The sequence below is a fragment of the Ursus arctos genome, unplaced genomic scaffold, assembly GCF_023065955.2.
Source record: "Ursus arctos isolate Adak ecotype North America unplaced genomic scaffold, UrsArc2.0 scaffold_16, whole genome shotgun sequence".
Lineage (NCBI taxonomy): Eukaryota > Metazoa > Chordata > Mammalia > Carnivora > Ursidae > Ursus > Ursus arctos.
The window spans coordinates 443,651-464,315 of NW_026622830.1; the positions used below are offsets into that span (position 1 = coordinate 443,651).

The window sequence follows — 20,665 nt, forward strand, 5'->3', positions numbered from 1 at the left end:
ACAGATTTTTACCCACAGAATATTTGAATATTAATAAATGAAGACTACATGGGGCACCTGGGTGGCTCAGTTGGTTAAACATCTGACTCTTGATCTCAGCTCAGGTCTTGATCTCAGGGTCTTGAGTTCAAGACCCGTATTGGGACACCCAGTGTGGAGCCTACTTTAAAAAAGAAAAAGAAAAACACCACAAAAACAAAAACCAAAAAACCCTCATGGAACCCATTCCCAAAGTAAATGAAGGTAAATGTTGGCTGCAGGCCACCCTTTATACCAGGTGACTGTTGTACTGGACTACCGTGTGGGGTGCATAGTTCGTACAATGTGCAGTTACTAGCTTTCCCTGCTATTATATCTGGAGCAAGTCTGCTCTCTGGTCCCAAAGGGAAGTCCGATGCTCCCAGTAAAAGCGCTGACCACCAGGAACACCCAGGACAGCAGGAATGGACACATCTGAAGCACTGGGCGGGCAGAAAGAAGGGTCTCCCTCAAAGGGCCTATGGGTGGGTGTGGCTAGCACCTCAGGGCATAGCAAAAGCAGAACACAGAACAGTGTCTTATGAATAACAAAGAGAAAGGAATGAGAATACGTGTTCATATTTGCTAGCCTTTTCATGAAGAAATGCAAGATGAACAAGTAATGAGTCATCATAGGGACGCCTGGGTAGCTCAGTGGGTTAAGCATCTGCCTTTGGCTCAGGTCATGATCTAGGGGTCCTGGGATCAAGCCCTGCCTCCAGCTCCCTGCTTAGTGGAGTCTGCTTCTCCCTCTGCACCCCCCCCCCTTGCTCACACGTGTGCACGGTCTAATAAATAAATAAAGTCTTAAAAAGAGAGTCATCACAGAGGGCAGGCCAGTGGGGAAGCAGAGCCTGTTTCTGAGCATGCACTGGACCCACTTTTGAATCTTGAAGACAGAATGTTAACAAAGGAGTCCTCAAACTGCCCTCAGGGTGCTCCACCTGCGCCCCTGCACACACTCGGAGGCCTCCCGAGACAGCCGACCTGTCTGCCAACTCTGCTGACTGGAGCCCGTCCTCCCTGCTGTGAGGCCCCGTCATCTCGCTTGGTCTGTGCCACCTTAATTCGGGAGAGCTCCACTTGACGGTTGGTTTGTTTGTTCAAGGCGGTCACCTACCTTTGTTCACATGGTCCCACGGGGGGGGGGGGGTTTGTAAGGACGGGACTCTCTCATGATGCCTTCCTCTGCCTGAATGAGACTCTGTACCTGCGGATACATGCAGCTTTCCTGTCCCTGAAGCTTGGGTTAACTGCAACTGGATTAGATCCTTGCAACAGGCCCAAACCCTTCCATGGGGCAAATCTGGTTGGCCAACCAGCCTCTCCAGCGCCTAGCTTGCAGGCCTCTCTGGCTGCTTAGCCCTGACCATGCTTGTAAGCTGGCTAGCTCCCTCTCACCCTCCATATTCCCCTTCCTCAGACACCGCACAGATTTGTCACCATGATACTCTCTCACCGCACATTGTTTTCATTCACACGACTGAAGATTGGGGATTTGCATTTGAGCTTTATCTGCTTCCCGCCTGCCTCTCCCTCTCCCTCTGGTGTGAGCCCAAGGCAACAGATCTCCTCAACGGGGCCTTTATCTGCCACTCTTTCCTGACCTTCATGATGAAGTGAGACGTACCACACAAGCTCACGTGGGTTCTTCCCCAAAGGAATGCTTTATTGACAAATTACCCATTATCCACTTTAAGGAAAAGATAAATTTCAATTACTACAGTTGCATCCTGCTTTCTCACCACACCCTATCCCTGATTTTAACCCTGAAGAAAAAAACGCCCAATGCTGTTCTTCCCATGGCACCAGCACAGACTGCAGTCCACCAGGGAGTTGGAAGCAGCCCGCAGACACCAGCTTACCAGAGAGCACACCATGGTCTACCAGAGTGGACTCTGAGCCCATGGCCCGCCGCCCCAGCAAGTGCACAGGCGTGTGCGCAGGAGCGGTCTCTGCCTGCTGGGAGCCAGTAAGGCACAGAGCTACCCCTCCAGACACACCCCACACGTGGGGCCCTGACCACAAGGCTGCTGGGGTGTGGCAGCTTCTGAACGGGAATGAGATCTTTGTAGCTCCTGAGAAAAGGCGACAGCAGAGTTCCGGCCAACCCCATGCAGGGCCCATCTGCTTCTCACTCGTCCCCAGCATGCAGCAAACAGGCAGGTTGGGACCAAGGACCAGTAATGCATCAGCCGTCTATGGAGGGTGTTGGCTTTTCTTTCTCCTGCCCCCCCCCCCCCACCGGCCCAGAAGCCCTCTGGCCAGCAGGAGCTGCCCTGGTCCTTGAGAGGAGAGAGAAGCAAGCTTCATACACCAGGATGAAGCATCAGCGAAATAAAACACACCAGTGGTGCAGGCATGCTGCCCTTCGGGCCAGATGCACAAGTCTACACAGTGCTCAAAACCCACTAAAGAACCCTTATCTTTATATATAAAAACATTATAAAGAAATAAAAGCATAAGGCGATGTAAGGCTTGTATGTCAGCTTGAGTCCAAAGAAATAATTTTTTCTAACTGAGGCTAAAGCTGCTTTGCTTAGCTTTAATTTTTGAAAAATTCACTGCATTTAAAAAATAAAAAATTTGCTTTTGTTAAAGCTAGATTGTTAGTGTAACAATTAGGCAGCTGCTGATAACCAGTTTCTTTTCTGGAGGGTTTCAGAAAATGGACAGTTTTCTCATTTAGCATTTGAAATAAAAACTGAAGATCAGGTAGGGCTTTCTGGATGAATCTTCCCGTCCCTTCCACGTTCTCCTGAACTAACAAGACTGCCCAAGGGCCCCCTGTCCTGTCCGCTCCCTGCACCCAGGACGGACGCACAGTGGTGTGCATCTACCGACTTCAGTGGAAAGCATCTGCGTACAAGACCGTAGACCTCATGCGAACGCCGCGGCCACGTCTACATGTGAATGGCACGACGATCCTCAAAGCCCGCTCTGTCCACTTGCCCACGGCCCGGCAGGCTGCTCCGCCGCGGAGTCGCAGTCGTGGCGATGAGGGTGTGCTTGTACTTGTTCCGCGGCCGGGCAAAGCTGCGACGGGCTTAGAAAGGCGTGTGATCAGGCAGGGGCTTGGCGCCACTCCCGGTCGGGGAGGCAAGGTTGTCACTGCCATTCTCTCTGCCGCCTACAACCTTAGACTACAGACGGGGAAAAAACCAAGAAAAAAAATAATAAAACCTGAGGCAGAGCACACAATGCCGGCAGGTCCTAGGCCTATGCTGGGAACCCCAGCTGTTCAGCTCTCTACGGAGTCTACGCCACATCAACACCGGTCAGCAATAAAAAGGAACAAATCACCGACACGGGCAACAGGCTGGCAGTATCTCCAGGGATTTATGCAGTGTAAAAAGAGCAAATCTTCAAAGGCTCCACGCTACACGGTTCCAATCCTAGGACATTCTTGCAATGACAAGTCATCGAAAGGGAGAACAGATGAGTGGTGGTGGGGGTAGGGCTGGAGGAAGGTGAGCACCAGGAAGGACCGTTGTGGGGATGAAACTGCTCTCCACCTTGACTGTATCAATGTCCTATCCTGGCTGTGCTACTGCCAAACATGATCACTGGGGAAACTGTGTAAAAGGTACAAGGACCCTCCGCGTTAGTCCCTATAACTGCACGTGAATCTATGATGACTAAGTAAGTTCACGTAAAGGACGGGCCACGCCCCACCCCAACAAGACAAGTGAATGGTCCAGAGACACTTACCTTTATGGTCCCAACTCGGTCTTCAAATGACTTGAAGGTTGCAGAATTCCTTTAAAGAGAGAGAGAGAGAGAGAGGAGAGATCAGTGTAGGGAGCAAACGGTTGTGCTGCCCTCCTCAATCTGAAGGGCTTCAGGGTTAGGGACAACCTCCAGAAAGATCCCTGACAGCATCCTGAGACCTCACTGTAAAAACGGGACAAGCCAAAAAGGAGAAGGGGTATGCCCCCTGAAGACGGCCCAGGAAAGGTCATTCTGGAGGCTTCCAGGTCAGAAAAGGTCAGCCACACCTGCCAAGTGCAAGACCTGCACACCGCCAGAGGGTGAAACCCAGACTTCACACAGGCAAACTGCAGACCCCTCACCTGGGCAGTGGGTGGGATGTGGGGCACCTTTCTGCTGTACTCTAAATACACACATACTGAGGTCATGAAAAGTCCCAGGTGTTCCTGACACAAATCTCTCTCAGAAGCCCAGCAAAGGAAAACCAAGGACAATTCTGGGACAAGGGAGTGAGGAGGCCGCACAGGAGAAAGCAGGCCAGCCCCAGCCCCACCCAGCACCCTTTCCACAGTCAGCTCCTACGTCACTGGCCCGGCTCCTCCCAGGCCTCCGGCCCCTAGAGGCAGCCTGTCAAGGACCCCAGACATGCTGTGGGGTATGGCAGCCACAGCAGATTCTCCTGTAACAAAGACGGGGGCTCTGCTGCTGCACCCCAGTGGAGAACACACCCATGGGAAGTTTCAACAACAGGCTGCGGCTCTGGGTGTTCTGAGGAGACCAGGACTCCCCTCCAGTGCAGATAAAAGTTTCCGTAATAGGCCTGAAGGCACCTCAAGCCTCCTGAGTGCCACATATGTACATGAATCTCTCTACCCCTCCCTGGCCTAACCCCATGGCCAGCCCTGGAAGCTTCCAGATGGGAGCCCGTTTGGTACAATGGTCTCCTCTGAGCCTCACCCCTACTAGCTCTTTAGCCTAGGAGGGATCTTTCCAACCTCTGGCCCCCAGGAGGCTGCCAGGGGAAGATGGTCCCTGGCTCAGGGTTACCGGAAGTGTGAGGCTGACCCGCAGGAGCCACCCATTCCCACCCGACTCCCGCCCTGGCTCTAAGAGCTCCGGGGCACGAGTGCACATTACCTCATGGCCGGCATACTTATCGAGTGGCGGATTGAAGAGCTGCTGCTCGGAAGCATGGTAGAAGCAGAGAAAGAAGCAGGAGTTAACACAGGGACGAGCCTGGCATTCACCACACCCATCAGCTCGTCGGCACAGAAACCTGACTCTGCAGGGCAGGGGGGCTCTGGCCACCACACACAGAAGGGCCCCTGGCACCAGGAGGAAAACTTGGACCCAGGTTCCTCTCCTGGCCTCCAAAGCTGCCCCAGAAACGGGACATGGCTGAGGGAGAGCCTTAAAATAGGCAACTAAGACCTAATCCTGGGGCTTTAAAATACTTTTGGTACGAATAACTGTCATATGTCCTTACTTGACTTCACAGCAAGTGAAGTCACTTTTTGGCAAAAGAGAAACAACCAGGTCAAGTAAGTAAAAATATTTACAATCACACATTGTTCTGGGTTTGGGTTCCAGGCCTGCGAGCTGGAAGAGTGTGTGACGGGGCAGCAGGGCTGGTGTAAGGCTAGAAAAGCATGACTGAATCTCACAGAGTGAGGACCACTCAGGAGGGTGCCCAACAGGGTCCCAGTGCTGCTCGCTGCTCCCACAGGATAAACAAGACCACCTCAACTCGCAGGCATAAGACTGCTTCTCAGGAGGAGAAAACAGGAGCCGGCGTTTTGGAGGAAGAGGCACAGATCACAACTGCGAGAGTCAGCGTGACCCTCTCATGCGAATAGGTCTCTTCTCAGGAATACACGCAGGTGGAAGCTGCTGGACAAGCTCCGTGAGGCTGGGCTGGAGGCTGGCGATGAGCCGCGTGGTCACAGCCCGAGGAATGCCATGAGCTCTCCAGTGGGCCACGAAGGCTGGCGGGCCTGGCTGTGCCAGCAAGGGGCTGTGGCACCCCTCAACACTTCTTCCATGCAGCCGCCTGTAGGCCAGCCACATACCACCCTGCCCTGCATCAAGAAAAGAGCCTTCCACGGGCACATCCAGCAGCAGTCTTACCTAAAGGAGTGTGAGAACGGACGAGCCCTGAAAGGTGGCAGCAGGAGGAGAAGAAATGCAGTGTTAGGAAAGGGAGGCCACGCAGGGACCCCCATGACCACCCCCAGTCCTCACACCCCAGGGAGAGCCAGACATGCACCCTGTCTCCACTCTCCCCAAGCCCCAACTCTGTGAGAGGCACACGACCGGCCCCTCCACGACCCCACCTGGGTCACAGACGAGGAACCTTCATGTCCGTGACCTGTCTGGGGCTAGAGTGAAGCCACGAAGAGAGGAGCAGTGCAGAGGTGTGAGGTGTGCTGGGGCAGGAGCCAGACCAGAGCACACACATATGCTGCAACAGGACTTGGGACACCCCCGGGCCAAGCACCTTGCACTCCGGCTCTGTCACTACAGCGGACAGAGTCCAGCCTAGAAACACACGTGTCCAAGGGCAACATAGCCACGTCCACCCTGACGCAGCCAGGCCCACCACCTCTTACCCCCCAAATGGAGGTCCTCTCAGAAGTGACACGGCCACGTGGGTGGACGGCAGGCCCTGCCATCTCCAGGTGGAAGGAGGAGGAGTCTGAGGATTAGGGAAGGCAGGTGCCTTGTCACAGGTCACCAAGCTAGACAGAGACCCATTCCCGCTTAAACCCAAATCCAGTTCTCTCTCCCAGCCTGCCATCTCGTGCCCCAGGGGCACGCAAAAAGCCTCTCAGACCAGGGCTGCTCCTGGACAGGCCCATCGAGGACACTGATGTGGGGCAGACATTTAAATATACATAAACTTCCCTAGATCTCATTTTCATTCTCAAGAAGTGGTAAAAACTGAACCTCAGCTCCAAACTGGGGAGGTTCAGGGGCTGTGGCCTCAGAAACCACCTGAGACCGTGTGGTGCGGCAACAGTGGACACATCGAGGACCCCGACATGTCAGACTTCACCATGCCCCTGAAAATACAGCAGGAGAAAACCAAAGAGCCCGCCGGCGAAGGCACAGCAGCCAACGGGACAGTCCCTCTGGGCACCTGGACTAGGACCCGGCTCCTCCCACTGGCTGGCCCACGCATGTGAAGCGCAGGTGCTAACGCAACACGCGGCAGCACAGGGAGGCTGGGCACGTGACCTGAGGCGACACACCACGGGTCCGCAGCAAATGCCAGCTCCTGGAGCCAAAAGGGGGAACAAAGGGACAGACGCAGCACTGAGCCGCGGTACAAAGGGCGGCCCCATCACAATGGCCTGCGACAGCCCCACCACAGCCACTCCCATCGGTGCCGATGCTCTGCACGCACTCGCCCGAGAGTGAGGACGCTGGAGAACAGTAACGGCGCAGTGACAGAGGACACTCCTAGGGACACGTAATTTAGGCACCGCAGTCATCGCTTGCCCCAAACGCTGTTACCAGCCCAGCATTCTGATGAAAGAACAACCTGACACACGGCTCACTCCGTGGCGCAGTGACAGCCCGCCTTGCCTTCCGTGGCGCTCCCTGGGAGCAAGGCCAGGCCACCAGTGGCGTGTGATCAATCTGTCACTGGGCTTACCACAGCACGGCTCAGGTGGCCAAAACAGGTGTCCCAGAGTGCAGCAGCGATGGCGTCCCATCTAATTTCAAATGAGATTCGTTACAAGAACACACCCACAAAGTCAAGAAATAGCAGATTACTGTGAAGTCTATGGGAGGAACCACTGCAGACCCTCTTTGCCGTCAACTCTGAGCCATGGCTGGTAGGGCCCCAATGAATCACAACCACTGTGGACAAGGCCTACGTGTTTATAGGCTGATCCAAGAGGACCCCCCAGCCATAGCTGCTCAGCAGCAGGACCAGATCCCCAACGGTGGGAATGCGAACTCCTTAGGCACAAAGGAAACACACAGACCGTGTACTAACAGTTCAACCTCTCCAAAAATTTGAAATTTTCAAAATAAAAATTGGAGGGGGGCTAATTCCATCAAACAAATGAAAGGTGAGCACAGCCCTGGGCACAAGCTGGGGGTGGAGCGTCTGTGACCTCACCTCCGGCTCTGTGGCTAGGGCACAGCCCTCACCCTGAGGCCCCAGAAGGCACCTGCCAGGCCTAGAAGGTGAGGAAATGCCTAACCTAAGCAGGCAGGGAGGCAGCCCACCCAAGGGTAAGAGGTGAGGGGCTACAGAGCGGGATGGACCCCCAATGCTGCACTCAGCACGCCAAGCCCACAGGCATCACCACAGTATGATTCTCAACTGTAAGAAGACAGAAGCCTCAGCATGGGGTGGGGACTACAGGGAGGCATCCCCTGAAATCCCTAAGTGAGGGGACTGGTCCTGAGTGCGAGTCAGAGGCCAGGGCAGGGCTGGGCAGGGATGGCCAGGATGCTGGCAATGGTAACAAAGTGCACTCTGCACTGCCGTTCAGCAGTGCACGCTTCATCCTAACAATCCCGAGAGGGACACCTTGCCAAGGGCACAATGAGGAGGCAGCCGAGCCAGGATTCACGCTATGGCCTCAGGATCCAGAGTCCAATCCCCTTGGCTTGGTGCTGCAGAATGGAGGAGACCTGGCAGGTGCAGCCACGGAGCTCAGAGCAGGAAAGTCTGGGCAAGCCAGAGCCATCAGGCTGCGGGTGAGTGTTGCCAGGTGTGGCCCAGCAAGTGTCCAAGCTGCCTCCACACTCCCTGGCCTCATACCCTGCTCCAGAGGCACCTTTGATGGCCATGAAGGTCTCATTAGCTCTGGGGGAGAACACTCAGTTGGGGCCCCTGGCACACAGCCACACGCTGAGATCTGGGCCAGGCAAACATTCCAAGGAAACAACACACTTCCCCCACCGCCCCCCTCATCGGCCCAGCCAGAGTGATGCCCCATCCTGACGCCAACCCCCAAACGGGGCCGTCTTCCCTCTGTGGAACTTCAGTGGGAAGCACCCGCCTTTACAGATCCCAAGCATCAGAAGTTACCCAAAAGAAACAATGACGCCCTCCCCCAAGAAACAGAGATGGCAAAGAAGCAGCCCACAGACACGGGACCATGAACCAACTGACTGGTCCAGGCTGGTGGGCCCATATCTGTGGGCGCCAAGGGGCCCCAAAGGGTATGCACCTGAGCCCTGGGCCCCTGCAGAGCAGCTCTAAAACTCCGAAACCCTCATCCAACTGGCCCACACGACTAGAGCATCTCACCTCATATCCCCGAGCTTTCTGCTAATGGCGGAGCCCACGGTGGACAGGGCAGCCGACGTCTTCTGTCCCGCCTGAGAGAGAGTTTCTTGAGTCTTCTTGTAGCTGAGAAGAAATAGGAGTTGAACTAACCCAACAGAAGGAGTAGCCACCCCCCATAAGCCAAGGACGCCAAGTACCCAAAAGAAGGAGAGAGGAGCCATTAGTCAGCACGTGCCTGGACACCAGGGAGGGAACCGACCGCAGGAACAGAAGCGGCATAGCCAGGTCTCAACCTCCCAGCTCTGCAACAACTGTTTTCTGACCTCACTCCACCTCACCTAAAACTCAGGTGCCTACTTCCCTTGACTTCTCACCACAATGCTGACGGCCTGGGACACGAAGAGTCCGCCTCCTGCAGTGAAGACAGACCCACAGGGACCCTGGGTCTGGGACAGAAGCCAGAAAAATCCCCTCGTTCTGTTACTTTATTTGGGAAGCTTCTCACGTCAAAACTCCACTACGCCCATGGAGGGACGCGCTTGACAGTGTGGACGTGCAGCCTGTAGACTCCTGGGACCCCCCCTCCAAGCCCCCACCCTCCCGTGCTGTCTTACAACACCTTACAACACTGTCTTCTGAGCTGGGGACCTTCATCTCAGGCCACCGTTCTCAGTGCAAAGGGTAGCCTGGGATCACAGCACAGATCACCCTTTCCATGCCCTCCTACCCCATTCACCCGCACTCGGGTTCCTCCCGGAAGACACAAATCCATGGCCTCAATCCGTGCGATGTCTACAGAGACGGCAAGGACACCGTTGGGCCCACCTTGAGAGCGAATACCTGGTACTGCCAGCCCTTGACCGGCTGCCCCCAAAAACAACAGACACAGCCGCCTGAACCCCAGGGCTCGTTTCTGGTCAACCTGGCAGGGCTGAGGAAACAGCTTGTGAAGGCCAGGCTCTCAAGACGCCAGACTCCTCTTTGAGATCATGTTCTGACGCCTTGTGGGTGTCAGCAGGTCACAGGGGGAAGGTCAGACAGTACCCGCACGGGGTCCTCTGAGTGCCCTCCCCATCCGCTTCCCAGTGCCATCTGCAGGACGCCCCACTGGGAGTGCTTGCTGCCCCCTGCCTTTCCTCCCTCCTGACCACTCCAGACTGCCCACGCTAGGTGTGGTTCTGCCATGACCCCCGCGCCATCCCACAGCGGCGGGGGGGGGGGGGGGGGGGGGGAGGGCAGCCTTGCACACTCCTGGGAGGGCCTCCCTCTACTTGGCAGGCACTCTCACAGCAGCATAGGCCTCAGGCTGCATGGGGCCTCAGGCTTCTCAGGTGCCCAGCAGGGCCCAGGACTCAAAACATGTGCTTTCTAGCAAGTGAGTTTGAAAATATGTTGAAGTCACTGGAACAGTAAGTTTATCTTAGTTTCCAGAAATGTCCATGAATCCCAGAACATACTAATAATGGAGAGAAAATAATCTAAAATTTTTACTGTGAGGGGTGCCTGGGTAGCTCAGTCATTAAGTGTCGGCCTTCAGCTCAGGTCATGATCTCCAGGGCCTGCGATCAAGCCCCACATCAGGCTCCCTGCTCAATGGGGAGCCTACTTTTCTCTCTCTGCCCCTCCCCACTGCTCGTTCTCTCTCTCTCCAATAAATAAATAAAATCTTTTAAAAAAAATTTGGGGGTGCCTGGGTTAAGCATCTGCCTTCAGCTCGGGTCATGGTCTCCAGGTCCTGGAATCGAGCCCCACGTCGGGCTCCCAGCTCAGCAGGGAGTCTGTTTTTCCCTCTCCCTCTCCCCTTGCTTCTGTTCTGTCTCTCTCTCTCTCTCTCAAATGAATAAATAAAATCTTTAAAAATAATAAATAAATAAATAAATAAATCTTACAAATAAAATAAATTCTTTACTGTAAGATTTGCTCTGATTTTCCTGAAGGCAATAACTAAAAAAGTCTAATTTTGAGTCCAACTTTTAGCAAAATCTGACTACCAGAAATCCCTTCCCCCCACAATAGAAACAATCACAGAACTGAACAGGAATGGAAACAAAACCCAAGCACACACGCGGCCGCAGCCGACAGCTGCACGGCTGAGACCTAGACAGGCCAGCCAGCAGGGGGGCCCACCGCAGCGGGTTCTCACTACAAGAAACCAGAGTGCACACACTCCTTCTGGGGAGGGTTTCCACACACTCAGCTGTAACCTTCCAAAGCGCCTTCCAACCTGACGGAGCCTTAGCCAAGAGCCTCCCCCTGCACCATAGTCTGTCTTGCGGTCAGCAGAACTGCGGCAAGAAAGGGAAGGGGAAACATGCTACACATCCCCCCCAACAAAGCCTGCTAAGGCAAGGCTCTGGAACCTTCTGTGGAGCCCCTAACTTGCAGGAGCCCTTTGGGCCTCCTCACCCTCACCCCCAGCTGGTGAACTGGTTTCATTTCAAAGTGAGTTAGATTATCTGCAAGAAACAGACTGGAAGCCATGTTGTTATTTATAAAACACCAAGTACGAGGTGACTAATGACGCGCATCAGTTTCAGAAACACAAATTCAGAAAAGGCGTTCAAGCCACTTCTCATGATACAGCGAACATGTAAGACCACGTGAACTTGTCTGTTGAAACTAACAGTGTGAAGCAAAGAATTTAAGGGGAAGTCCGTACAGAATCTCCACGTCCACAGGGAAACTGCAGCTGGAAAGACCACAAGCCTGTGCCACAGACTGTCGGTGACGAGGAGCAACGTGCTGAGGGCGACTCGGATTAGAGCCACCCACTAGACAACAGACAGGAGACCCTCACTACGGGCCACTGCGAAAGGCAGCACCCCTGCCGGAGACCAAACAGAGGTGATCTCCCACACTCCACCACCCTCAGTATTCCTGGGGTGTGGAAATGAGGGGCCACAAGGAACTCCTTCAGAGATGGGAACCTCCAAGTCAGGGCAGATGCAGGGCAGGGGGCAGAGTCAGAGTCTGTACGCAGGTAACTTGGGCCCAGACGTGCTCAAGAGTGCTAGGCTGGGCCACCCTGGCCAGCACCCCTTTAAGAATTACTTCTACCTTTTAAGAAAACCAAAGCGTAGAACCCTGACAGATGCCAGCTTCCCCCCATCACAGTCAGCGTGGGGGCACCTGCTGGACGCACCTGCTCTGGGTTCTGCCCTCGGGGGCTGCTCCCACCTCCACCTCTGGATGGGCATGATCCGCAGTACGGACAGCCAGAGAAGTCTACAGCTCCCCGACCCCAGTGAGAGTCCAGTGAGACCCGCACCGGGCCCTCCTGCTGTTGGGCAGCAATACTACGAACACTCAACCCTGAACCGCTGGGCACCCCTTGCACCGTGAAGGAGGAGCCGGACAAGGTTGACACCGTCTGCATCTGCGCTGTCACGTACAACCGAAGGACTGCGGTGCCACCTCCGCACGACTTCAGCTCTGTCTCCCTGAGGTAGAACCTGACGGGGCAACCGTTTCACGGCCAAGAGCGCACAGGGTGAGTAGCATCAACACTGCTGACGCCCAGCATGGCTTCACGGAAGCCAGCACTACAGGCAGACGTTTAAAAGCTGGCTGAAAGGGATCCCCGCAGGCAGTCATGCCCCGCCAGTGGCCTCCTGCAGCAATGACCAGGCAAGCACCTTCACCCCAGAGAGCATAAAGCAGCCAATGTTTTCAGTCAGCCCACCATGAGCTGGGTCGTCCTCCCCCTGGGCTGTCCCTGCAGAAATGCTCCAGCCCCCAGAGCTTCCACCAACAGAATTGGGGATGAGGCCTCAGGGGAAGGGCCGTCACCTGGCAAGGCGTTTGGGAAAGGCCATCCTACCGGCCACTTCCATGCCCAGAGCCACAGGTTTGTCTCAGAGGAGTCAGAGTTGTAATTACCTGAAACAGTATCCTAGCAACCTTATGTCACCTGGTTTTACAAACAGCACTAAAGTCTCCTAAGGCTCTTTTCGGGTTAAGTCTGCACCATGAGCCTGCCCGGCGCCCAAACTGCACAGATGACAGCCACTGCCTCAACCTCAAGAACATCTGCAACACTGCGAAGACATTGTCCAATACAGCCCTGAAGACACAACACAGCAGGGCGTGGCAACGACTGCTGTCCTCCCAACCACACAAATGGTGGGACCTGCCAGAGCGCCCTGGCACCCAGCGCCCCTGCTGACACCAGGCTGCGAAGACTCCAAGCACAGAGCCAACCAACCTGGGTTCCCAGGCACCATGAAGACAAGCCCGGTAACAACCATTTCCTCCAGGAAGACACAAAGGCCTGTCGGCCATGCTGGAGACACCACAGCACTTCCTCCTCAACAAGAGACAGAAAAGAAACCCAGAAAGCTACTACCTTAAAATGTGACCCCACCCAGTTCAAACAATTATAATCAGACTAGATCACAGATAAAAGAAGCCCTATTACCTTGTGTAAGGATCTCAAATAAAACACCAGGACCCATTCCGAACTACAGCTTTGAAGGACATGAAAACCCATCCACGTGTTTCCTACTCTAACATTCTGTGTGGCTGACAGCTCGGTGCCCCTCTGACCAAAGCGACGTCACAATCCCACCAGCACGCCCCGTGCAGCAGCCCTCACTCAAAAACCACCCCAACCCTAAGTATGAGTGAAGGTCTGAGAACCCCCCTCAGCTGGAGCTAGGTCTGCAGGGGACAGAAGACCCAAAAAAAAGCCCCAAATCACCATCACCATCAGTCCAGATGGTGGTCAGCCATTCTGCCCACTTGCAAGGCTGAGGGGCTCCTACCAGCCAGAGATGCTGCCCAAGCCCAGCCAGGCCGCTCATCTAAGGGACGTGTCCACGTCAGCCAGAGGAAGGTGTTCAGTGCGGTCCGGTGGCCGAGTGAATCTCCTTCAACAACTGCACCCATTTCATGAGAGTTATACCTTCATTTGTGTTTAAGAAAAATTATATTAAAAATAAAATAGCCCCAGGGCGCCTGGGTGGCACAGCAGTTAAGCGTCTGTCTTCGGCTCAGGGCGTGATCCCGGCGTTATGGGATCGAGCCCCACATCAGGCTCTTCCGCTGTGAGCCTGCTTCTTCCTCTCCCACTCCCCCTGCTTGTGTTCCCTCTCTCGCTGTCTCTGTTTCTGTCGAATAAATAAATAAAATCTTTAAAAAAATAAAAATAAATAAAATAAAATAAAATAGCCCCAAACACTAAAACTAGGTTTGTGCCAAGTGCGCACAGCCTCCCTGTCCCTAAAAGGAGTGTCAAGAGGAAGAGGAAGAGGGAGGTGCTGACGGCAAAGGCACTCACAGGTCTGACTGGGTCACTTTCTCATTCCACTCTCCAAGTTTCTCAGAAGTTTTCATATAGCTAAAAACAGAAAGTCTGTGGTAAATTATTTAGAACAATTATTTCAACTAAGGTTTCGAACTACAGGTGAAATTCTAGGGAACACAGAGGGCTGGGTAGCAGGAATGGTGGGTCTCCAGCATGCCTGAGAACAGGGTCAGCCCCTCCTCTCAGCACCTGCTGGGCAGGCCTTGCTGAGGCCAGGTGAGGCAATGGCAGAACCAACCAGTCCTTTTCCTATCATGCCAAGCGAGTGCCTGGTCCCTCCATGTAAGGTGGCCCTTAGGGAACAGTACTGCTGTGAGGAGCAAGGAAGACACACACAGCCCAAACACTTCTCTGGCAGTTCCCCTTTGGGATTCAAAACCTAGGATTTCCTAGGACGAAGAATGGGCTTTGGTAGGTAATATTTATACAATGTGATTCAATCTTCCTGCAGCGACACAGCTTCACAGACAGTGGGAAACATTTCCCAAAACCCATGCCGCCCCCTCAACCCTGGAGGATACATTTCAGAAGAGCCATGTAGCTACACTCCCCATGTTCAGAGAGCTGAGTCACATCTGGGTCAGAGGTCTTGGGGTTGTGACCACGTCACGCTCATGAAAAGGACTCATGTCCACTTCAGCAGACAGTGAGTTATGGGGGATCACAGGAAAATCAGTCTCACTAGGGACCTAATTAGCTTTCTCTCAGATTTGGACCCTGAAATATATTCCTGTCAATTTCTACTTTGACAACTAGATAGTGTATCTACCTGCCTTTTAAAAATGCACAGACTCTAAGCTCTTTCGATACATACAGCTGCTAGGTCAAGGACTCAAGAGGCCCCCGCTGGCTGCCAGCACACAGGCATACTTGAGTCCCCCAGTACTTAACCTCCCATTGACACGGCAGGGGCACCGGTCCGGTGAACACCCTCCAACCGTCAGGGGCACCCCTGCCGCAGGGCAGATACCTACGCGTTAGAGACCTGCACGTCATGCCAGCTCCTGGACAGGTTCTGCTTCAAGCCCTCCAAGGCAGAGAGGCCCAGTTTCCTTTTCAGCTCTGCGCAGTGCCTTTCCTTGGCCGCCAGGACCTGGCGCAGAGTGACGATCTCCTCTTCCACCTGTAAAAGCACACAGTTGACTTGATTAGCGACCACTGCTGCGGGAACTGACCGACATCCTCACACACACTGTAACGAGAGGGTTCTTGGAATTAGGGAAGGACTTTTCACTTACAGAAATACAACTTGTCTTAGGAATGAAGTCTATGTCAAGCAACTGTTGTTTTTACCTGGTACTAGCACCCCAATTTCTTCAGGAACACTGTCCCATCCCCCCAAGTCAAGTGGTTCTGGTGGGGCTACCAATCACTGTGCCCACCCATGGATCAGCAAGCAAGGCCCATCAGAGCTCTCCCCTGGGACTGGGCACAGGTGTCAGAACACACAACCCCTCTCCCTGCAGGCTGAGTCTGGGCTCAGAAGCTGGAATTGCTGGCAGACAGCCCCCATCTGCACTGGGAAGGAAGTAGAGCTGATGGACGGATGGATGGCCAGAGACCCAGATGACACAACAACAGCCCTTACGACAACATGTATGTTCCTGAGGTCAGCTCCAGGCCTCGGGAAAGGCAGTTCCCGAGCCAAAAGTAAATTCTCTTTTGTGCTTAAGGTAGTCTGAATTGGGTTACAGAAAGAATCCTGATGATATAGACCTGAACTTTCTTAGGCCCTAAAATACAAAAAGGGTGCGACCTGAAAAAGCAACATCCTCTAGAGCTTTGCGACTCCAAAGGCCTGTTTTCAGCTCCTGGGTCAACAGCTGCCATAAACAAAAAGTCCTTCTCTTAAAAAGTGATGGTTTGGAGTAAGGTAATAAAAAGTAGCTCAGAGCCCTCATATTGCTAGGTTTTCTATCAGAAAATAGTTGAAATAAATAATTTACAAACATAGGATCACCTAAGGCCGGACTGTTACCAGTTACTCCAGCAGTAATGAACAGTGACTAGAACATTCCACTCATGGTGTGACAATCGACAGGGCTTAAGGGTGTGCAATCCAGCTATTTTGGGGAAGTGCACTTTGAAAATTTTAAGTGACACAGAGCTTCTCCACTCTGCAGCTCAACTCTGAAATGACCTAGTGCAAAGCACAAGCCTCACTGCACCGCCTGCTGTGGCCTCCGTAACCTTCACTTGACTCAGAAACAGCTCTATGCTCTCCCCCATGACCTGAAACCCGGTCGTGGGGCTGCGGCCTGTTGGCACAGCTAGCTCTTTTTTAGACTCAGGATGCATCAACACAGCAGAGGCCTGTGACGGGCAGCACACCAGCCTCTGCCTGACCGGATGCTACGCTCAGATATTAGCAAGTTCATGTTGCCAGATTCTGAATCCCAAGTGGGTTACCATTAGATTCTGCATCACACAGTTAAAAAAAAAAAAAAAAAATTCCTGGCAGCTGCTATGAATAAAAATTATACTTGGAAATTTTGGCTTTTAATTACCATTTCTTCTTAAAGGACTCACTTTAAAAAGATCACATGAAGCACTTTTTAGAAAAGAAGTATTTTTAAAAGAAAAATCAAGATCCAAGGACAGATAGTTTGTGGAGTCTGGAAACTGTCAAGTGTTAATTCCAACAAAGAAACTCCCAGTAGATGGTGTGCTCAGAGCAGCTGTCCCTGTGTGGACATTCTCCTCATGGAATACTTACGAGGCGCCAAGCACACACAAAGCCGTCGGAGAGACCAGTTTCTGTGGGACTCTAGGAATGACCTCCCAGGCCAATTTCCACAGAGCACAGCTAGTACTCTGGCCCCCTCAGGCTAATGAGGGAGCCAGACTCGTGGTCCCCCCAGGACAGATGGCCAAGACACAGCACCTTTGCAAGCTCGGCCCTAAGCTCCTCCTCCTCAGCCTCGGTCAGACCCTCAACAGCAGGAGTCTGGGCAGCCACCGCCGTGTCGACAGGGACATCTGTCATGGAGTCGGACAGCAGACCTTTGTTAGGAGAATTCAGGTTGATATCTGCCAGAGACAAATAAGGTCAGAAAGTGTCAATAAGAAGTTACAGAGAAGGAGATAGGGGAGAGATCTCTACCAAGGAAGAAAGCAAGGGTGAGAGGACAGGCTGGGGGGGGGGGGGGGGACTGTGGAAAGAACCAACACCTCTTCTCTGACAGATTCTGCAGGGATGGTTTGGCCATTGGGCCAAGGGCATCTCAGGCCACCCAAGGTGCTACTTCAGGGCACAAAAAACGGCTGGCACAAGGCAGCCAGACCCTAACTCTGCTTCCCCATATGACAGTGCACGCTCCTGAGACAGGAAACCTTTGCTACAAACAAAGCAGTTGGACCTAACAGAACTTCCAATTTTTAGAGCAGAGAAATTTAATACAGCTGTAAACACAACAAGCACCACTTTCAATCAACCGATCTGCAGAGCACATGCTAAAATTACACACAACGAGCATGTGCTAGTCATTCAGCCCCAACAGGGAGTCAGCAAAATGCCCTACTGTCTATGCTCAACCCTCCTTTCACAGCAACACACAGTGAGGCGCAGAGAGAACACTGCTTCCACACCTCTGCGACACTCAGATCAGGCTCCAATCCCTATAGTCACTATTTTCTCTTCGAACTGAAAGCATCTTCCTTCTGCACTAAAAGTTGACAAGATCCCACACAAGGAAACATGGGTCTGCTTTAGTTCTTCCCAACTCCAAATCCACAGCTGTCCTGCAGGACTACACGACCAGCACATGCCACGAACATAGGCTTTGCATGGCGTCTAGCACATTTAGAAGTAAAGGCACAGGGGTACCTCACTGGCTCAGTCGGAGCAGCATGCGGCTCTTATCTTGGGGTCATGAGATCTCGGGGTCACATGTAGAGATTACTTAAATAAGTAAATGAACTTTTTTTTTTTTAAGATTTTATTTATTTATTTGACAAAGATAGAGACAACCAGTGAGAGAGGGAACACAAGCAGGGGGAGTGGGAGAGGAAGAAGCAGGCTCGCAGCAGAAGAGCCTGATGTGGGGCTTGATCCCATAACGCCGGGATCACGCCCTGAGCCGAAGGCAGACGCTTAACCGCTGTGCCACCCAGGTGCCCCAGTAAATGAACTTTTTAAGAAATAAATAAATAAAATAAACAAAGTCACAAAGATTGTAAAGAAGTAAAAGTGTCTTTGTTGCAGATATGTTTCTCTAATATAGAAATTCCAGAATCTGCTAAAAATAGACTGCACTTAAAAACAAAGATGCTCTATTTAGCTTATTCTTTTTTTTTTCTTTTTTTTTAGATTTTATTTCTTTATTTGACAGAGAGAGAGACAGCCAGCGAGAGAGGGAACACAAGCAGGGGGAGTGGGAGAGGAAGAAGCAGGCTCCCAGCGGAGGAGCCTGAGGTGGGGCTTGATCCCAGGACTCCAGGATCATGCCCTGAGCCAAAGGCAAGATGCCTAACGACAGAGCCACCCAGGCGCCCCTCTATTTAGCTTATTCCCTTCACATGCCCCACATAGCTGGAAGTTAGCACTTCCCTGGCACTCAATACACGTTCACTACATGAAGCATGTCCGCATTTTAATCAATGGAGATCAACCTACATGACTTTACTTCATCATTTGTATCTGCTACGTTGAACCTACTCAAATTTGCCAAATGCCTTAAAACCTCCACAATCTTTCTCTTCTATTTAAAAAAATAAATAAAAGCCCTTGGACGGTTTCTGCCTGTACAGCTAAAGGTGGACCCCACAGAAATCACCCCCAGAGACTGGGCACTTTGGCAAACATGCCAAGGCGAGACACAGTCATTGTGTGTGATATGACCTCAGCACAGCCCTGTCACCAAAGGACCTACAGAAAGTGAGGGTGGGGCTAACGCTGGAGGCGAAACTTGGGGGCTAGAGTCCCTCCTGGATGAGTCCCAGCTCTTCAAAACTGTATAATCATCTGCATGCGGATGATACAATCTCAAGGGGGTTATTCTGAAAATGAAAAAAGGCCATTTGAGAAACAGGTTTGGTGTGGCATCTGGCATATAGTAAGTGCTTAGCAAGTACTTTCATCATTCTTATGGTCAGAATCCAGTGCTTGTGACACTTACCAAAATTAGACATGCAGGTCAAACAGTGAAAAGCCTCCTGAGCTTAACAGAGCTAGAGACTTTGGATGCACAACTATTTTGCAAGTAGACTGCAAAAGTAGAAAAACCTATGAAATGTATAAGAACCCAGGCATTCTGACTTGTATCAGCATATCAACAAAACAAACGGCAGGAAAAACCTTAAAACTAAAATCATCCCGGGTAGTATGTCTGTCGCGTAGGAATGTAGCATCCCTTCCGTACAGCCCCAGAACGGAAGACCGACTTGAATCACCCCAAGATTTTAATCCGGGCCCACTCCACCCACCCCCCAGCGGCCATCTCAAACCGGTGAGGTGTGTCTGTCCTGGAAACAGACCTGGTGTGCTGGCCGTACCCCTGACTCACTGCACCCTGCCCCCCTTGAGACAAACCCTAAGTAGCCTGGGCTCCGAGCAGCGTTGCCACCCAAGGGGCGCTGCACTGCACGTGAAGATGGCTCCATCTCGCCTCCCCTCCCCGGGCGAGGCGCACAGGACGTCGGCCCGGGTCCGGGTCCAGGTGGCGTGTCCTCGAGGGCCCTGCATAGGGACGCAGGCCGGCCGACCAGGCAAGCGCCGGGCGAGGCACGACGCGAGCTGCCCGGAGGAAGGAAACCCAAAACTCTGGGAACGACGGGAAGGGTTCCGGGGAATCGGTCCTCGGAGCGGCCCAAGCCGGGGGCGGAAGACGCCGCCACGGCCATCGGAAGCTTCGAGGCCCGGCGCCGGGCAGCTGAAGAGGAGCCACGCGGCGGACCGAGGCGGAGGGGATCGAGGGTCCGAGACGCGCCGCCAGGGAGGGGCGGAGGCGCCGGGCCCGCGGGTACCTTGGCCTGAGGAGTCCATGTTCAGGCGGCGGCCGGGCCACAGCGGGGGTCGGGGCCAGGGTCTGCGGCGCTGTCGGAGCCGAGCGGGCCGCACCAGGACTCGCTCGTCGCGTACACACCAGCCAGCGGAACCGCCTCAGCCACCGCGGCATTACGTAATCAGCGACGCGACGGCCCGCTTCCGCTTCGACGCGCGCTCCGCCTTCATCCCGCCCCCACCAGCGGTGTCCAATGAGGCGCTGTGTGGCCCAGTCCCTATCACCCGCTCCAACCTGATTGGCCAAGGCTGCGGACGAAGCCGGAAAGGGAGGCCGGGTTGTGAGGGAATCCCTCCCACGTCGGCTCCACCAGCGAGACACACAGGTAGAAAGGTCTGAAGGAGCACGGGGTAGGTGGGAAGTGGGAAGACCGTC

General features: G+C 53.4%; 1 protein-coding gene across 8 annotated transcripts; it reads right to left on the reverse strand.

The window, feature by feature from the left end:
- Positions 1 to 1,662: 1,662 nt before the first annotated feature.
- On the reverse strand, positions 1,663 to 20,430 carry TPD52L2 (TPD52 like 2). 8 transcript variants are annotated; one of them, XM_026503929.4, is made up of 11 exons: positions 20,253 to 20,416; positions 17,173 to 17,318; positions 15,263 to 15,411; positions 14,262 to 14,321; positions 9,005 to 9,106; positions 7,388 to 7,448; positions 6,339 to 6,424; positions 5,857 to 5,883; positions 4,867 to 4,908; positions 3,730 to 3,778; positions 1,663 to 3,161 (listed from the first exon to the last, which is right to left on the reverse strand). In XM_026503929.4, exons 1-11 carry the CDS (start codon positions 20,269 to 20,271, stop codon positions 3,066 to 3,068), a joined length of 837 nt encoding a protein of 278 aa, XP_026359714.1. In that variant the 5' UTR covers positions 20,272 to 20,416; the 3' UTR covers positions 1,663 to 3,065. The 8 variants fall into 8 exon arrangements, with proteins under 8 accessions (XP_026359714.1, XP_026359715.1, XP_044241874.1 ...); XM_026503930.4 differs by lacking the exon at positions 14,262 to 14,321 and having other exon boundaries at positions 20,253 to 20,420; XM_044385939.3 differs by lacking the exons at positions 6,339 to 6,424; positions 7,388 to 7,448 and having other exon boundaries at positions 20,253 to 20,413.
- Positions 20,431 to 20,665: the final 235 nt, after the last annotated feature.